Here is a 19,345-nt window from a genome sequence, read left to right as displayed (position 1 = left end):
TGCCTGGTAGTCAAGTGGATGTTGCACGTGTTTGGCTTTTGATGAGTACACAGAGGGCCCATCGACATGATTTGATGAACAGTTTGGTTGAAATCAACGTAAACTTTAAATTAACGAACATTACAAACTTTGTTAAATAGTTAAAGGCGAGGATTTGTTCTACTTTAAACTACAAGTACAGAAGCATTCTGCCAGCATGCTGTAGCTGTAGCTGTAGCTCGCTGCTGATGACTATTTGCAGTGGTAGAAAAGTAGCAATGTAAACATACTCCTGTGCTGGCAAAAGTCCTAAGTCCTTCAAAATGTTACTCAAGTATAAGTACAGAAGTATTTTCAGCAAAATGTACTTTAATTATTAAAAGCAGAATGACTTGTTATGAGCCCCTGGAGTTTTATATTATTGGATAGTTAATACTAATGCATTGATGTGTAAGGAGCATTCGACTATTGTAGCTGGTGGTGGTGAATCGAATCTTATCGACTTTATATTCTGTTGTGTAGTTAAATCTATAATAATGAGTCATATTTTAAAAGTTCAGCATTTGTTTTTAAAATTTGAAGCTGGAAAGTAACCAGAAATGTGAAATAAATGAAGTGGAGTGAAAAGTACAATATTTCCCCCTGAAATAAAGTAGAAGTAATAAGTCACATAAAATACCCATGTGAAGTTCAAGTACCTCAAAACTGTCTTTAGTAAATGTACTACAAATAAAAATGTGTCTTACAACACTGGCTAGTCCAGTTTCAACATTTAATGCAAAATCTGAATGGGGGGGGCCCTCCACCAGTGGTGGAAGAAGTACTCAGAGCCTCTAAGTCAAAGTATTATTGCCACAAGTAAAAATACAACATGTACATAAAGTAACAAAAGAAAAAGTACTCATGCAGCATAATTCGAGTACCATGTATTACAATATTTGATTAGTATTAGTGACGCATTAACATGTAAGCAGCATTTTAATGTTGTAGCTGGTGAACATGGAGTTAGTTTGAACAAGTTTCCATGTGCTGGGTAGTTTATTCTGGAACGATGCAGCATATTATATATGCTCATTGTAGGTTTGGTATGTAAAATTTGAAATGTGAAGGAACTAGTAAGAGTATTTGTGAAATAAGTGCAGTGGAATGAGATGTGCTGGAGTAGAAGTACGACACTGCATAAAATCAAAGTAGAAGTGACTCAAGTACAGTTCTTAGTAAATGTACTCAGTTACTTCCCACCATTGCTGTCCGCTGGTGTCCAAGCCCCAGCAGTGGTGTCTGCTGAAAGGTGACTGATGTGTCTGTCTCCACTGTCCCAGCAGGGCGAGTTAGCAGGGAGTAGGACCTCAGTGCAGACTGAGTTGATCTTTTAAAATGGATGCAGATCATCTGAATCTTTTCTCCATGGTACAGCAGTACAGCATCCGTTGGGGTACGGAACTGTGCTACTGAAGGAACGAATGCTCTGAAAGGTACACGTTTCTCTACTTTATGTGCGCTGATGCTGATTTCCTCAGTCAAGACAGTTTAAAGGCATTACAATTCAATTTACATGCTTTAGTGAAATGAACTGTTACAAGTACACACAGCATCTACTTCCTGTCTGTCCGTCCTGGGAGGGGGGTCCGTCCTCTGCGGCTCTTCCTGAGCTTTCTTCCAGTTTTTCCCTGTTAAAGGGGTTTTGGGGAGATTTTCCTCATTCGAATCGAGGGTCTGAGGACAGAGGGGGACGTATGCTGTACAGACTGTAAAGCCCCCTGAGGCAAATCTGTCATATTGGGATATATAAATAAAACTGACTTGACTTGAACTGGGTGCCAGAAAGATAAGAGAAAAATAAAAAAAATCTAACATGACAGCATGCTTTGGGAAATGTTAGCAGTGATGTAATTTATTGTATTAATACAATAAAAGAAGCAAAAACCCTGTTTGCACTTTCAGTATCCTTTGTGCACTGAAAGTTGTGTTGTGTTTGAAAGAGCTCAACAGGCTTATATATACTTATATACTGCAATGTCTTATCAACAACAACGCAAGTGTTTACATGAATAAAACAGAACCCGTGACTTAAACAGGAAAGGTACTTTTTATAATGACGCAGGATGGACAAGTCAACAGCAGCTGCATTTTGTCTGTATTCAAGACTTGGCTCTGTTCCTACACTATGTGATGTTGGTCCAGTCACATGCAGTGAAGTGTAGAGCACTTCCTGCTCTGTCTGCTGTGATAGGCCACTTACTACGGCACTCCTACTTAATCTGGATCAGATTCATGGCAGTAACAGAAGGCGCAGGGTCAGTCTGAAGCGGCTCAGTCACTGATCATAGACAGTAACTTTTCACCACCGCCTGGGACTGTCCCTTCCTTTTCCTAAGTACATTTACTCACTTGCTGAGGGCAAGTTGGAGGTACTTTACTTAAGTATTTCCATTTTTTCCATCTTTATACTTCTACTCCACTACAGTTTAGAGGGAAATGTACTTTTTACTCAACTACATTATTTGAAAGCTATGGATTGCATTGTTATAAATTAAAATACCCAACAGAATATTAAGTAGTTACGATTAACACCACTTGGACCCGTTGCACTAAGATAGCAGTAATGGACAGTAACAAAGTACAATTACTCAAGTACTGTACTTGAGTTTGATGCTACTTTAAACTTCTACTCCACTACAGTTTATTAGAAATATTGTACTTTGTGTACAGGACAAAGTGTATTTTACAGCTACAGTTACTAGTTACTTAGCGGATTCAAATGTTACATACAAAACCCATGAGCTTATAAAATACGGTGCATATAGTTATAGAATAAACTACCCAACAGGAGGTACAACTCTTCTTTTTACTGTTAAAAAAGTTTCTTTCTAAATTAAAAACACTTTGTGTTTAACAAACATTACAGGTCCAGAGCTGACGAGCGATCACAGCACCAACAGTGGCTCCAGGAACAGCACAGGGAGTGCTCCGGCAGTACAGTAACCCTAGCAGATCAAAAAATATTATTTGAATTGAAAAGTTTTGTTAAACCACCTTCTGGGGTTTTCAGAGATCAAAGGGCACCAACGGGTGCTACACCTCACCCAGACAAAAGCACTGCAGCAAGCTAATGGGCTGCTGTCCCTTGGCATCTGATTAGTTCAGCTGTGGGTTAGTATGGGTTCAGCCAAACACTACAAAACAGCTATGTGCTACATTGAACCTGACTGCTGTGTCAAAATGAGCACAGGTTCAGCTGAAATGCAATTAAACCGTGTACAGTGGTGTGAAAAAGTGGCTCCAATGTGGCTGAATTACAACAATTCTGCAAAGATGAGTGGGCCAAAATTCCTCCACAGCGCTGTAAAAGACTCACTGCAAGTTATCGCAAATGCTTGATTGCAGTTGTTGCTGCTAAGGGTGGCCCAACCAGTTATTAGGTTTAGGGGGCGATCACTATTTCACACAGGGCCATGTAGGTTTGGATTTTGTTTCCCCTTAATAATAACAGCCTTCATTTAAAAACTGCATTTTGCGTTTACTTGTGTTATCTTTGACTAATATTTATATTTGTTTGATGATCAAACATGCAAAAAAATAAGAAATCAGGAAGGGGGCAAACACTTTTGCACACCACTGTATGATGAAGTTAGCTGAGAAAGGTCCGCCTCTCACAGGTGACGCAGAGGAATGAACCCTAAATGCTGTTCACCACTTCCTCTGACCATATCAGGAACTGCTGAGGAAAGAAATACAACTGGAACAATATACAGTGCATGTTTTGTCATGTCTACTAGAAATTATGTCTATCACAAATGGAAATGACAAACTGAAGAGGTCATTCATAGCAGGACAGGATAGAATATTCCATAATATCAGATCATCTGTAACCCTGTATCTGAAGTCAAAAATGAACCGAGGCAAATGTGGCACTTTCTAAATGTGATTACACAATATTACATTCATTTGATATTTATAACAGTGTTGCCTTCATTAGATCATACATGGGGAAAGATTTCAACTTTTAGAAATGAATACAATTATATGAGCTGTAAAAATGTAACTTTAAGCTGAACTCGAGGCCTTAAAGGATGGGTTCAAGTCCGTCTTTAACAACGCCCCCATGTCCATATGCACATTGAAAGAGTTATTGCTTGCTGTAATTGTTCCCCCTGTGCACATTGGCCATGAAGAGATCGCTTCCTAATGCAATTCCAATGTAAGTGTCAAAATTCACTGTCCTCATTTTGTGTGAAAATGCATTTCAGAGTTGAATGAGGCTAATATGAGGCCTCAGCAGTGTGTTTGTCTCCAGCGGAGCTGCTGTGAAGGGATAGAAACACAGAAAGGGGACATTGTACGAAATACACAGTAACTTTGGATGGCAACTATTTCATTTGACTAAACTTTGAAATGCATTTCTGCACAGAACGAAGATTGTGGATTTTTGTCCCCAATCACTTTGGATTAAGAAGGGATCTGTGAACAGGAGGAATGATTACAGCTAGCAGTACTCTTTGTCTCTTTCACATGTGCATGTGGACGTGTGAGGACTGTACTAAGACAGACTTGGACCATGTCTGCAGCAGGTTTAAGCTAAATGGCCTCTAGTTGCATTTAGGTGATTTCTGCAGGACAGAGCAGCTGGCTTAGACTAACAGCTTCAGTGCGCTTTAACACTTTCAGACAACACAGCTTCATTTTAAAGCTTAAAAAGCAGCTAAGCTAATGACAGAGCAACAGCCACCCAAAGGTCCACAGGGGCTGCACGTTCCGAGCTGTGACGGAGCAGCCTGATGTGTGTGTGTGGTTATTCTGTAGCACCTGGTGTCGTTAGCACGTGATTTAATGAAGCTACACACAGTGGACAGCCGTGCGTAATGACCCTTATTGTAAAGTGTTACCAATACATGGCGTGAATCAGTCTTTGCCATGCGTGAGGCCACACACAGACTTCTTCAGGGTTCATACTGCAGCAAAAACTGTTACGTGATTACAAACACCTGAACCGCAGGTAACAGGTGTGTGGCTAGCAGAGGATTATGGTCCATAACATTTGGAACATATAGAAATGACTGGGCAATGCAAATACACTCTAATGTTTAACAGTGTTAGTGGCACCAGTCTCATTCAACAACATCGTGTTTGGACCGTGCATCCTCTCCGAGTGCTGTGCGCAGACTATTTTCAGCTAGCGACAGATGATCGCACTAACTGGATAAAATATGGCCCACATGGACATTAAAGAGAATATTTGGTATATGTGACCTGGCTCACTGGAAATGAAAAAGTGCTCTGAAGCTTAATATACATATAATAACAACATGTTGCTTTCAGATTACAGAAAGAGAAACATCAGACATCAGTTTGACACCATTTATTAGCTCACACTGTCCAGTCCAGTCCAGTTATGATCGTTGTGTCAATTCAAATATAGCAACGCATAAAAAAGCTTCAACAGAAACTTTATGAAAATATAAGATTTCAAATACCCAGCAGCTATAAATATTACAAACACACAGTACGGTTACAGGTGATTTAAAATGTGAATGTTAAAGTAACATTACACATAACAGACACACACTTGGCAGGTGATGAGATGTGCAGTGCTACTTGTGCACAGACCTGAGATCACTGGAAGCCTCCTTGTTGGAGGGCCCGTTATTAGCCCATCCCTCCACTATTTTACATGTGCAGAGTTTTTCCATGAGTGCATGCTACCTGAGCCCAGACTGCTGTGCGCTCATGTGATTAAGCACATACAAAACTAAAATAATGAAGGTGTTAAAACTAGATTCTGACTTACAGACAGAACCTCAAGATCAGATAATAACTAAAGTTTATTACATCCTGGGTCTTATTTTTGTAGTTGAATTCATCTGTAATACGAACATTGTACTCAGCAAGTGAAAGCTGAGATCTGGGAGCAAACTAATATCTAAACCCCGTCGTTTGGAGGTTAGAAAACAGAAAACTGTGGCTTCACATCTCCACACACTTTAAGGGAAACTTCCAAGCAGAACACAACGCTCCAGTTTGTAGGTTACTGTAGTTTTTTGTACTTTTGTGCTCCACAGTCACATTTACTCAGTCAACGTGAAGAGGCTGAGAGCGGATTCTGTGCTCAACTGCGAGGGTCTATAGAGAGCTGAAGTCCTGGTGCCACTTCCTGTCTAGCCTCTATAACTCAGTACAGGCTCTCATTGAAGGTTCCTTCATTCTTTATTCTGAAAAGGGTTTAAATCCTTCATGATTTTAACAAAGTTAATGATTTATTAGTTAGCATTCAAAAAGCTACAGCTTTCACACGGGACAGCTCCATTCTCATCGCTCCCACTCACATGCTTCTGTGTGTTGTGTTGGTGACCTTTAACCTGTGACTGCCTTGGGCTTATGGGAAATGGTGTTCATTAAAGGCCGCTAAAACTGAAAACTGAAATTAACAACAATATTGTGTTTGGTTGTTGGTAAAATGCCCCCATCACACACTGTTAGTAAGTTGTGTTATTACAAATGTCAGTGTGACTCCAGTGACTTCTGGAACAGAAGCTGGGAAACTGGGTGTCACTTTGGCTCTCTGCAGTACACATACATGTTTTACACAGCCGCAGTCAGAGGTCTCTGAAGGCGCAGAGCTGCACTCGCTCCTGGCTGTAGAGGGCCAGCAGGGACGGCTCTCTGAGCACGCTCAGCTCGTGCTGTCTGTCAGCTGACTGGGAGAAGTCATCCGGGCCCTCTCCGCACCCTCCTTCCTGGGGGTGACTGGGATAACCCGGGTGGACCATGAGCTCTGCTGTGACTGCAGGCTGATTAGAGTCGGACGCACTGCTGGAGGTGGAGCCTGAGCGCCCTGCAGCCAGGGCGTGGCTGAGGGCCCTCTGAATGTTGGGGACGGACATGTTCTGGCCCATGGTGGTCAGTCCCAGGTACACGTCTGGCCACCTGTGGACATGGAAAAGGTTTCATTCAGGATCTGCGAAGAGGATGTGTGTCGGCTCTTACAGGAAGAGAAGGGTTTACAAGCTGGTTAATAGTACTCAACAGAGATCTTGGATTGTGTTTGTTGCTAGTAATCAAGTCAGAGAAGTAGGCAGCTCGCGCATCTTTAATAATCTGGTTCAGTTTCAACAAAAGCTCCTTCATATGGAGGTGGTGGACTTCGAGTTTGGATGTTTTCCATCTACGTTCGGCTTTTCTATATGCCCTTCTTTGTTGTCTGATGTTATCATCGATCCAAGGGGTTGCATTAGTAACTGGGCCGGCCCTGGAGGGGAATGCGGAAGAGTCAAGCGCAGATGTACACAAATCATTAAACCAACTAACTTGGTCATTAAGATTAGCAAAGTGAGGAGGGCAACTGGCCAGACCAGCTGGAAAAAGGGGCTGCGCACTGCTCATTAAAGATGTGAGTGGATTATACGTTTCTGGGTGCAGGGAGCGGGTAGTAAGGGTGCAGCAAAGATAATACATTTATGGTCAGAGATGAAATCAGTCAATCAGTTCAGGGAGTTAAGAGATATGTCTAGAGTAAAAACTAAGTCGAGGGCGTGTCCGCGGTTATGTGTCGGGCCAGAGACATGCTGCACAACCTCGAAAGATTTAGAGATGTTTAAAAAATGTGTGGCAAATGAGTTTGAAGGATTATCAATATGAATATTAAAGTCACCAACAATAACGGCCCTATCAAATTTAAGCACAAGAGCAGACAGTAAATCAGAGAAATCATTAGGAAAACCCATATTTGAAATGGGGGGGTCGATAAATTATTAATCAGTATCAGAAATCCTTCATTGATCCCCGAGGGGAAACTCTGGTTACAGCAGCTCGCTGTCACGTCAGCGCACACAGGAAGAGAAGCACTGAGCAAAACATATAATCCACTATAATACAGGTCAGAAAATAAATGAAGTACCAGGTGGGTACAAGTATAAAATAAGTGTGAAGTACAAAGTGGGTTTACTGGTTGGGTTTACTGGTTGATGATGATAATACGGTATAAAGTAATAGTGCATGAACTGTCAAGGTGAGTGTAGCATATTTACAATGAGACGGAGGATATTGCACAGCAGTACACAGCAAATCAGTTATCACAAACAGCTAATCTTTTAAAAGCTAAGATTTCACAACTGTTAAAAGAACCATGACTGAGTTGAATACAAGTGAGATGGTTCTTAAAAACAGCTGCAGTACCCCCACCACAGCCTGCTAACCTAGGTGTATTCACAACATTATAACTGGGAGGGCAGAGCTCCACTAGAGGGCAGAGCTCCCCAGGTTTGAGCCGGCTCTCAGTAAGAAATAGGATGTCGAGGTTATGGGATGTAATTAGATCATTGAGAATGAAGGATTTATTAGACACAGACACAGAGTTTAGAAGAGCAAAGACAGCTGGAAGTAAGGGCTTAGCTGAACTGGCAGCTGAAGACACAGAATGCTAGGGTAGTGAGTATTATATCTAAGATCCTAACAGGACTGCTACCTGAGCCCAGGGAGGTACGGGCAGGTGGACTCACTACAGGTCAGGAGGTATGTTAGTGTTACTGTAGCGTCAGTATGTCTTGTATATATTGTCATCTGTTATCTGTCACTGTGCAGGGTGACCACACTAGATTCCCCCCAGCAGATGCAACCTCCAGGCTGAAAAATGAAGCCAACGCTAAAGTGGCAAAAACTGCAGTTCATCGAATGGCCACCTGAGGCTGGCTCCAAAAGAGTCAGTCCCTGTAGACCCCCATGTTAAAATGCCCAACTTGACAGCAGGAATAAACACGTTTACAGCCTGCTACCAAAAACGGTTTTGGTCTCTATAGCTAATTTCCCCCTTCATGACAACTGTGAGTTTCCGTTTATATTATGTTAAGGCTTAAAGTTATACATAATTAAGGACATGGCCGCTATGAGTGACAGGTTGGTGCCAGGTCAGTTGGTGGTTAGCCGCTAGGTGCATCAACCAGGCTTCCTTTGGCCCGCCTCAGCTCCACCTCTTTGCCCGTTTTTGGATTAGCCAGAGTCGGGGACTACCAAAATGGCGACGGCTGGAGCCGCCGGGAGCCGCCGGAGCCGCCCACTGTGAGCTTCACAACGGCTCTTCAGAAACCTGACGTCACGGACACTACGTCCATGTTTTACACAGTCTATGGTTTCCCCTCTTGGGATTACTAAAGTGACCTAATATGATCTAATTCAATGAGATTTTAGCTATCTGTGTGCCACATATGTACACGATAAAACACTGCCTGTAGCTGTGCGTCAATTCCATACTACACACCAATTTTCAGGTTTTGAGCACGTAGTGTGTTCACACTGGAAAACTGACGTATACGTGACAGTATACAAGTATACTCTGAGTGTGTGTGCACACTACATGTGTATCCCACAATGCAACTCGCAAGTTAAGTGGAAATTTAAACACTATTTCTAAGTTCTAAGAGTTTTTTGCATTTACACTTGTAGATGTATAGAACTCTATGTAGTTTCATATTGAAACAGACTGTACATGGGAATAAAATGATGCCCACAATGTAATTATAAAGAATGATAAAATTCAGCACACAAAAGTAATTAAATAAATGTGTGTTGATTGCCACATTGTCACTGTGTAGACTGAAAAAACCCCCACAACCATCAACGATGGGTCTGAAGTATGTGTGAGTGCGCACATTCTCACTGCACATTGTACAGTTCCTCTAAACCTTATTTCAGACTAGTGAAACCTCAGTGAAAACAATGAAAAGATTAATTTAACTGTTTTAAAGTTTTTTTCAGTCCACACACACACACACACACACACACACACACACACACACACAAACACACACACTCCCCTCGACAGACCTGATTCCATAGCGTGTGAAGACAGGGATGGAGTCCAGAGCGTTCTTCTCCACCTGTGTGTAGAAGCTTTGGAGGTGTGCTGGCAGCCATGGGCAGTTGTGTAAACCTGGCTCCACTGGAACACGAGTATATGGAATCCTGAGATCTGACAGGACCTGTGCAAACACCTCACGCACCTCTGCAACACACAGTACAACAACATCAATACTCTCATCTCACCTGTCACTTGGGCTTGTATTGGTTAACAGACATTATTTCATCGACTTAATGTAGTCGTCATCATGGCCAACAATTAATGCAAAAACAGCCATAAATTTGAATGTTAAATATAGAGGTGGAACAATTGGTCACTCAATGGAACATTTTTGGCAACTATTTTGATAACCAATGAATATGAATGAAATGACAAACATTCCCTTGTACCAGCTGCTCAACTGTTTGAAAACAGGCAAGTATTAAAAATAAGAAGGTGGAACCTAAAGATATTTGGCATTTTTGCTTAAATTGTTATGGTTTTGGGTTGGTGTATAGTTATTTCATGTCTTATTTTGAAATATTCCTTCATGTGTCTTGTAGTTTTACTTCCTGTCTTTGTTTGCTCTTCCCGTCCGTTTTGATTGTTTGCCCCGCCCTGATTAGTTTCACCTGTGTCTTGTCATCTCCCCTCACCTAAGTGTATATAGTCTGTGTGCTTCCTTTGTTATTTGTCAGTTCATCTTGGTTTATGTGCCTTATGTTCCAGCCATTTCCCCCAGTGTTTGTTTCTAGTGTTTTTGGACTGTTTTCCTGGACCTTGTCTGTTTTACGGATTTTGGATTTTCTGCCTGCTCTTTGTCGGAGTTGTTTGTATCTGTATTGCCTGCTTTCTGGCTTTTACCTTTTACCTTTTGCCTGCCTCACCATCCCGTAAGCCTTTTGTACATTGACTTTTACTCATTAAATCATTGTACTGCACCTGCTCTGCTTCCGGTTTCTGCCTTTGGGTCCAATCCCTTGTTTTTCCCTGAGTTCCCAGTTTGGCGCGTAACAGTAAGAACTGACCATAACATGGACCCAGCGGACGTAATTTCTGATGAACTGTATGACTTAATTTGTGACCTGATGTGCCTCAAGGACATGTGGAGAAAGGCCATCAATGATTATCACAGAGAGGCAGTCGTCTCTCTGGCACATCAGAAAGTGTCCCTCAGCCCAGGCTTTGCGGGCTGAGGGACACCATTTCTGAGTGGATTACAGACTTCCTCAATACCCGCAAGTCTCCAGGCTGCATCTCAGCCTGCTAGCCACCAGCCTGCACTCAGACCTGCTAGCCACCAGCACGCTAACCACCAGCATGCTAGCTGCCGGCATGCTAGTCCTCATCCGGCTAGCCTCCAGTCAGCTAGCACCCAGCCTTCTCTCCGGCCTGCCAGCATCCAGTCCACTAGCTTTCGGCCTTCACCTCAGCCTGCACTCCAGTCGGTTAGGCTCGGGTTCATTAGCCTGCAATCTGCCTGTCCTAGGAACATGATGTGTAACCTCTCAGACTTGGACGGAACCTATCATGTGGAATCCATCTCGTCCTCTGTGACTATCAAAACTTGCCAATAAATACTCTTAAATATCTAATGTTAGCTATTTTGGCATTATTTTATTTGCTAATTATGTTACTCATTGAGAAATGTGTAGCTTGTTGAGTCATGTACCGGGCATCTGTGGATGAGTGTAGAATAGCAGTTACAATTTGCATTTTATTTATTTTTATGAGCTACTTTGCATTACCTGGCAGTACATGGACGTGTTGGTGTCCATCCATGTGGTGGGGTAGGTGACCTGTCAGTTCCCTGAACAGTCTGACCTGGGCTCTCAACTCCAGCTCCACCTGGGAAGGAAAAAACACACCTGGAGGTTATTGTAATGGAGAAACATGACTTCCTCTACTTCTCTTGGTAGCTGCATATTAAGAGTAACTGTTGTCTGCTGTGTGTGTGAGTGTGAGTGTGAGTGTGAGTGTGAGAGAGAGAGACAGTAAAGCAAATGACTTTTACTATCAATGCCTCAAATGAAGCTAAAGATTAAAATACAGTAAGGTACACAAGGCTGACATATGGCTAGCAGAGATGCAACCTCCAGCACAGTGCCAATTTCATTTAGCTCAAAGCAGTTTGTTTGTCCACCTGATAACAGACCGGTAACCTGGTCTTTCTGTGGCTTAATACAAACCTGTGTGTAGCAGGATGTTAGAGTGGCTCTGCTGAGTGTGTGTGTGTCTGTTCAGATCCAGTGGTGCAGTGAAATGTTTGCATTTTTATTTAGCTTTCAGTGTGAATGCAGGTGCACTGGGGTTATTTGGTGACAGTGTAGGGTAGAGCACACTGGAACATATAGTGTGTTCAAATGTTTGTTTCAATGCATTTCACTCGTCTTTATAATGATGCATTCAAACAATTGATATCAGATATATTAGTGGCCGATAAGTAAGACAACTATATTATTGTTATTGTTCTGATAATGGATTTTCAGCTGATAATTATGTCCGATAATGCAGAGCACAGCTGCGGACTAGGAACGCCTCTCTAAACCCGGTTCTGAATGGTGATTTATGCCTCTCTGCCTCTCTTTCCTCTCCCTGTTGCTGACTTTTTGCACGAGGGTGGAGCTGAGCTCTCCACCCACTCCACACACACACACACACACACACACACACACACACACACACACACACACACACACACACAGGACAGCAGAGCAGAGAGAACGGAGAGAATAAAACAAACTTTAGGTTATATTTTACTCGAGTTGACGCAGACAATACTCGTTATTCATCAGTGCAACAAGGTCTGCCTCCTGTTGGGAGACAGTACACGAAATCTATCAAACACCTGTTGAACAAGCAGAACATAAACTTTTGACCCCTCTTCATCCACAGTATGTTTTACACAGACACTTAAGGAGCTTATTATACTAATAGAGAATTTTTATGAACAAGCTAAAAATGAACACTAATTATATGTAACAGTTGAGCCTAAGCGGCTATGTATCTGAAAATTAGTTGAATTCTTGTAGACTTTGAGGCTGAGACTGACCAGCCCCTCCTCTATACCAGCAGGGAGTCAGCAGCCGAGGGAGGGGGACACAGGGCTGTTAGCCTGTTTATTGTAAAAGACGGGCAGCCTTTCTAAACAGTGGAGTCCAAACGTTTTAGGTAAATACGCATTACTCCAAGAGTATGTTAACTTATTCTAATGGTTTTTTGTAGCCTATACATGCTTCAATAAGTTTATGGTCTATTTGCAGATTCTGCTGAATTTACTGCTTTGTATTCATTGTATTAATTCTGTTGCATTTCTTTACAAATAAACATGAGCATAAACACATTTTTCACCCAAATCTGGATGAATCACATCCATTCCAACTATTAACAGGTCTATGGGCTCATTAAAACATGGATACAACATGACTAGATAAGTTCAAGCCAGCCACCAACCGGGCTTGGGAGCAGTGTACCTGTTTCATGCTGAGCTGACCTCTCTCCAGGGCCTGACGGAAGCCCATCTTCCCGTGGAAGAAGCCGCGCTGGTTTATCAGTGTGGAGGCCTGCTGGAGGCTCTGACACACTGGAATGCCCTCTGACAGGTTGGCATGGAGGCCGATAGGGATGTTGTGCCTGAAAAAAGAGAAACTTCGGTCATATTATGTGATGTGGGCTGAAAATTTCTTTGAAGCTCCTACAGTATGTGTTTAGTGAAAACCCCTAGCAACTGCCTGGGAACCCTTTAGCAACCACCTCAAACAACTTAACAACCACATAATAATGCAAGCACCTAGCAACATCTTTACAATTGCCTAGCACACCTTTTATTTGTTTTTCAGAGCCAGAAAATACTGATCACATATAAAATCAAAGAGGACAGTGCCATTAATAGTAGATTGTAGATTTGTTCAAAATATTGCATGTCTTCACTGCTTTCTAATTCTCTTGTTACCAATTGTCCTTCCATTTAAATAATCCAATCCAATATATTTTAAAATTAAAGCGATGACAAATCCACAGAGCTCACAAGAATATGCATCTCTCCACAACATATTTTACCAGGCTTCCAAGTGTACTGGGGCCTTTTTTACTTTTATAGTTCCAATTACTTTAATAAGTCTAATATTTCTGTTTTAGCATTTTTTCTTAACATTGTAAACTTAAAAGTTTATGCTGTTCACAGTTACACTGGAACCTGCAGTAGAATTTACACGAAACTGTAAAACCCTCCGGGCAGAGCCTCGACAACCACTTGAGATTCTTTACACGTAACTGGAAAATCAAGTTTTGTATCAAACTATTACTAGAAAGTGAATCAGAAGCTGTACAACTGATGCAATGCTAATGTTTTTCAGAAAGACAAAATCTTGTTCATTTAAATAAGAGTGCATTTAGGGTCTCTCTTGGAATACTATAGCGACTGTCCTCTGGAATCCTGTGGTCCAAAAGCAGTTCAACTGTTAATATGATTTTTTTGCATACAACCAAGACTTAAAGGTATAATCGTAAACTCAGACCTAATTAAAATGATGAATTGTGCGTAGGACAACATCACTGATAGCTGTAGAAATGAAACGCTAACCCTGAGCTGCAGCTCCACTGAGCTCACACAGATGGTTAGTTTGTCATTTATACATCTATCAGTCAGGTTGTCCTTTGCACTACTATAAATGAAAAAAAAAATTATTGATATTATTTCATATGAGAGTCTGTAAAGTTGTGTATTTGGCATTCTTTGCATTGAACAAACAATCCAACTATTAAAAACATAGTCTGGACCCCCATTCAACATGTTCTCTTTTTCTGTGACTGACATGTTTACCCCTGGTGCAAAATGACGCTGTACAAACAAACCTTTGCTCCTTTGATTTAGGCTTTGAGATGGCTAAGCAAACAACCAGTGGATACAGGGCCGGGTACATCACCACTAGTGTGTTTTATGTATACAGTACAACAGCATTGTACCAGCACCTACTAAGGGTGCTCCGATCAGGATTTTTGGCACAGATCACCGATCGCTGGAAGCAGTATCGGCCGATACCGATCACCAAGTCTATTTGAAGCCTTCTGTTAATTGTGTAGCATTATTTATTTATTTAACTATTCTTAAAAACACTGTATATTAAATGGCAGGCAACATGTGCAGCATATTCAACTGTCTGTCTTAGAGACACGATTTAAACCATAGCAGCTTACGCTTGGTTACTGGGAGCAGCCTAGAGCTTCACAAATATACAGTGTTTCCCCCAGAATGACAGAGTAACTGTGACGGGCAAAATGCTAAAATGGGTCACCGGCTGTTAATATACCCAGACGGCATTGCGTCACCTGATTGGCTCTTCTGATCGGCCAATAACAAATATCGGCCGATTACGATCGGTGGCTGAGCTATCGGAGCACCCGTAGCACCTACACTACCTTTTAGCCAGATCTGCTGCCTCTTTGGCAGCAGAGGCGTTAACCAGCAGTGACACATTGGAAATGCCTCCAGCCTGGAAGCAGTCCACAATCCCCTGGTTCCTCCTGGGACAGTAGCCAAAATCATCTCCCGTCACCACCAGCATCATTTTGGGCTGTGGCATTATTGCTGGTCTCTGTGGAGGACACACAGGAGACAGATTAACACTCATCATGAGGTCAGCTATGGCTCAGCAGGTAGAGTGGGCCTAGTAATCAATTAATTAATACGTGGTTCGATCCCCATCTCCTCCTGTCCACATGTATCAGTGTCCATGAGCAAGACACTGAACCCCAAATCGCTCCCAAATGATTTGGCCAGCACCTTCACTGCTATCAGTGTGTGAGTGAATGGGTGAATTCAGGGACGTAAATATAGACAGCGCAGGCAGTGTGGTTGCACTGGGGCCCATGAGGTGGGGGGGGGCCCGGTTGAGAGAGCAGGCCGCTGCTAATAACTTCAGTCACATTGGAAATATACCTGTGGTCAAAGAAGAACCAACAATTACTTAAAGAATGGTGCCATTTGTTATATATGCCCTAGAAGGCAAACCCATCTCCGTCATGGTTTTCATATACTTTGAGAAAATAGTCAGTAGCTATCTATAACAATTTATATGCTTATTCTACATAAACTATAAAAAACTTCAATTAAATGAATATTTTCTTGTTTTCGTTGGTATTTTTTTCATATACAGATATACAGTGATGATTGCTGAGTAATATGTATGTTGATGTTGTCCAATGTCAGGTCTCTATTTGATCATGTGACGAGATGATACTATATACGGTATGCATTCATGCTCTCTTCTGTCTTGTCGTGTACTATAGGCTTCAATTTACTATCATCTTTTTGAAGACTGAATGAAGACTTTGGAGTGGCCTAGTCAAAGTCCTGACCTGAATCCCATTGAGATGCTGTGGCATGACCTTAAAAAGGCAGTTCATGCTCGAAAAACCCTCCAATGTGGCTGAATTACAACAATTCTGCAAAGATGAGTGGGCCAAAATTCCTCCACAGCGCTGTAAAAGACTCATTGCAAGTTATTGCAAACGCTTGATTGCAGTTGTTGCTGTTAAGGGTGGCCCAACCAGTTATTAGGTTTAGGGGGCAATCACTTTTTCACACAGGGCCATGTAGGTTTGGATTTTGTTTTCCCTTAATAATAACAACCTTCATTTAAAAACTGCATTTTGTGTTTACTTGTGTTATCTTTGACTAATATTTAAATTTGTTTGATGATCTGAAACATTTAAGTGTGACAAACATGCAAAAAAATAAGAAATCAGGAAGGTAAACACTTTTTCACACCACTGTATGTAGCAATGCCTTAGCTACTTAGAAATAAGCAACCACTTGGCAACGTCATTGACAATGACTCAGTGGTGGAAGTACATTTACTTAAGTACAAATTTGAGGTACTTCTACTTTACTTGAGTATTTTCTTCTCATGCTTCTACTCCATAGCAATTCAGAGGGAAGTATTGTAGTTTTTACTCCACTACATTTATCTGACAGCTTTAGTTACTTTACAAATTAAGATTTTTGCACACAAAACATATGCAGAGTTTAGAAATATGATACTTTATTATAAATTAAACTACCCAACAGTTTACACAACAGCTTATATTTAGACCACAGTAAAATGCTGGTAAAGATACATATTTACAGAGAGATAGATAGACAGAAAGTAGATTAGTAACATCTCAGACACAACCTAATACCAATAACATGTCACAAATAAATGACACATACAGACAGATGCAGTGTAGCCTAGGCTCATTTGACATTGTCATAATTAGATTACCATTTCTTTTTAACAGTTAACCTTATATAAAATAATGTAAACTGGAAATTGGGGTCACAGCAGTGACTGGGAAATCACCGCCGTTAAGCTTTTGGTTACAGAACAAGACCAGAAATAAGGCAATTTAGGGACCAAATATCCCAGTCCAAGTCTCGGAAGCGACAGAAACCCCAGTATCAGTATCAATATTGGACATTTTAAGACGACACTATCTTTATTCGCCGGCTAAATTTCCTCTCTGCTTTTCAGTCACTGTGGAGCGACCCACTGTAACGCCACAGACCGGTTAGCCCTGGTGGCTCAGGCTAGAAGAACGCTATCCTATCGTAACGGAAAAGAACTCAATCTTACCCATAGTATTAGACACGTTTATCCATATATGTCCAAAGCCACACAGGCACGGTGGAAATAAACTGTACTTCCGACTAGCCAGCAGCATCGGTGTAGGCTGACGTTGACTTTACTAGAATATGACGCCCTCTGCTGGAGGAAACATGGCGTCTCCTGTGGGGAACGAGATGCACCCAGCTAGCAAGAAAAACTTCAAAATAAGACGTCCGTTGCTCTTTTATATGGAAGTCTATATCAAAAATTAACAAAACTGCAGAACTGTATATTGATATATCAAAATCTATTTTAGTTTAATCGACTAATGTATATATGAATCTATTTTATAATATTTCGATGTATTTTGCCCTTGGTAATCATATTACTAAGCGCAACTATTACATTTGCTCTTAGTAATCCTATTTATCAACACAACTATGAAATAAATGCTTGATTCTTAATATTATAAAAATTCAACACAACATTTTGTATTGTATACTGTACATTTGATAAAGCTCTAGAACCTTTATTATGAAACGATAGTAACGGAAGCTGTTTTTCCACTGAAGACACGTCATACGTTAGTATGAGTAAATACGTTGTACTCTCGAAAAGGTTGTTCTTTCCACGATAACGCAGCAACAAGTGTAACGTTAGCCACCACATGTGGTCTCAGTAGAAGTGTTCACGGGAATCTGTCTCACCGTGACCAAATTTACCAACACCGTGTCCCTGAACATACTGTCCACAGCGGGCAGCCTCAGTGAACGCTGAGCCCAGTGTTGTCACACGTGTACAGGTATGACGTCCAAGAAAGATTGTTTCCACGGATCCCGGACCCGGAGCCGGAGCCAGGATTCCGGCTTTGGTCTGGTAGATCACTCAACAGGTCATATCTGGTGACACGGTGCTTTTATGTACAGCACTTTAAGGGTACAGTTTGGTTCTTACTTAACATAAAAAGCTGAAATACAACAGTTACTCTTTAGAGAAATAGTTCAGTTAGCAGGTTCCAGTACTTAACAAAAGGACTTAAGATTTAAAATAGAAAATTAAATGTAGGAACACACCGCCAGCATTTTGACACAGCCCCTCCAGGTCAGGCAAGACAGGTGTCAGTGCTGGGCCCACATTAAGGCCCATAATACCTAGAAGCAGGTTTTATGTCTGTAGTGTCTTCACACAGGAAAAGTGAGAAAATGTATTAAAGTCAGACTAAAACACTTGGTTTGTGAGTGTTTGCTGATACACATCACTGTCTGCCAAAACAACACACAAAAGGAAATGAGCTGCTATTCACAAAGCTGGAACACATTTAAATTAAAGGTTATATTGAGAACATTTGTATGCAGATGAATATTAAAAAAACAAACATCCACAGAGCTTTTAGAAAGGTGTGGAATAAAAGTGTCACTTTTCTTTAAAAAAAGAATGATTGCGAATTAATCATTTTGACGGGTCCAAAATGAATGTTTTGTTAATCTCTGTTGATCGTACAGTCGTCGTTGTTGCTGTGTGGCACTCGGCTGTTTTTTTCAATAATCCGCTATGAGATTTGATTTCAGCAAGAAAACACTTTGACTAATGTTAGGTCAACGCTACGCTAACACTAACACTAGCTAACGTCAACTTTTACTGTAGCTGTCTGTCTAATGTGGAACGCTGTGGGTTTTAATAGCATCCCTACAGTGTGCTGTAGTGTGCTCTTCGATTGGATTCAAATATGCATATTTACCTAATGTCTTTTAGTGTAAGGATGATTGAAATGTCATTTTATGGTAAGTGTTGCAATATACGGCCCCTATAATTATTAAATGAGGGGGGAAAGGGTTAGCTAAAGCTAGCTAGCCGTAGCCTCAGATTACCATAGATAACGTTTCATGAAACACCACCGCACAAAGTCGCCTAAATCTATAGCTAATGTAAAATGAATTCATTACTTTAT

At 41.3% G+C, this 19,345-nt stretch overlaps 1 protein-coding gene across 2 annotated transcripts; it reads right to left on the bottom strand.

Moving 5' to 3' along the window:
• Window positions 1-5,323: 5,323 nt before the first annotated feature.
• Window positions 5,324-17,569, bottom strand: ydjc (YdjC chitooligosaccharide deacetylase homolog). Of its 2 annotated transcripts, XM_044195281.1 has the most exons (7): window positions 17,425-17,539; window positions 15,497-15,746; window positions 15,227-15,402; window positions 13,282-13,441; window positions 11,557-11,656; window positions 9,796-9,973; window positions 5,324-6,903 (listed from the first exon to the last, which is right to left on the bottom strand). In XM_044195281.1, exons 3-7 carry the CDS (start codon window positions 15,388-15,390, stop codon window positions 6,573-6,575), a joined length of 933 nt encoding a protein of 310 aa, XP_044051216.1. In that variant the 5' UTR covers window positions 15,391-15,402; window positions 15,497-15,746; window positions 17,425-17,539; the 3' UTR covers window positions 5,324-6,572. The 2 variants fall into 2 exon arrangements, with proteins under 2 accessions (XP_044051216.1, XP_044051215.1); XM_044195280.1 differs by lacking the exon at window positions 15,497-15,746 and having other exon boundaries at window positions 17,425-17,569.
• Window positions 17,570-19,345: the final 1,776 nt, after the last annotated feature.

This window comes from Siniperca chuatsi, linkage group LG5, assembly GCF_020085105.1.
Source record: "Siniperca chuatsi isolate FFG_IHB_CAS linkage group LG5, ASM2008510v1, whole genome shotgun sequence".
NCBI classification, from domain to species: domain Eukaryota; kingdom Metazoa; phylum Chordata; class Actinopteri; order Centrarchiformes; family Sinipercidae; genus Siniperca; species Siniperca chuatsi.
The sequence above is the reverse complement of the archived record's forward strand: the minus strand, read 5'-3'. Positions and strand labels throughout refer to the sequence as shown.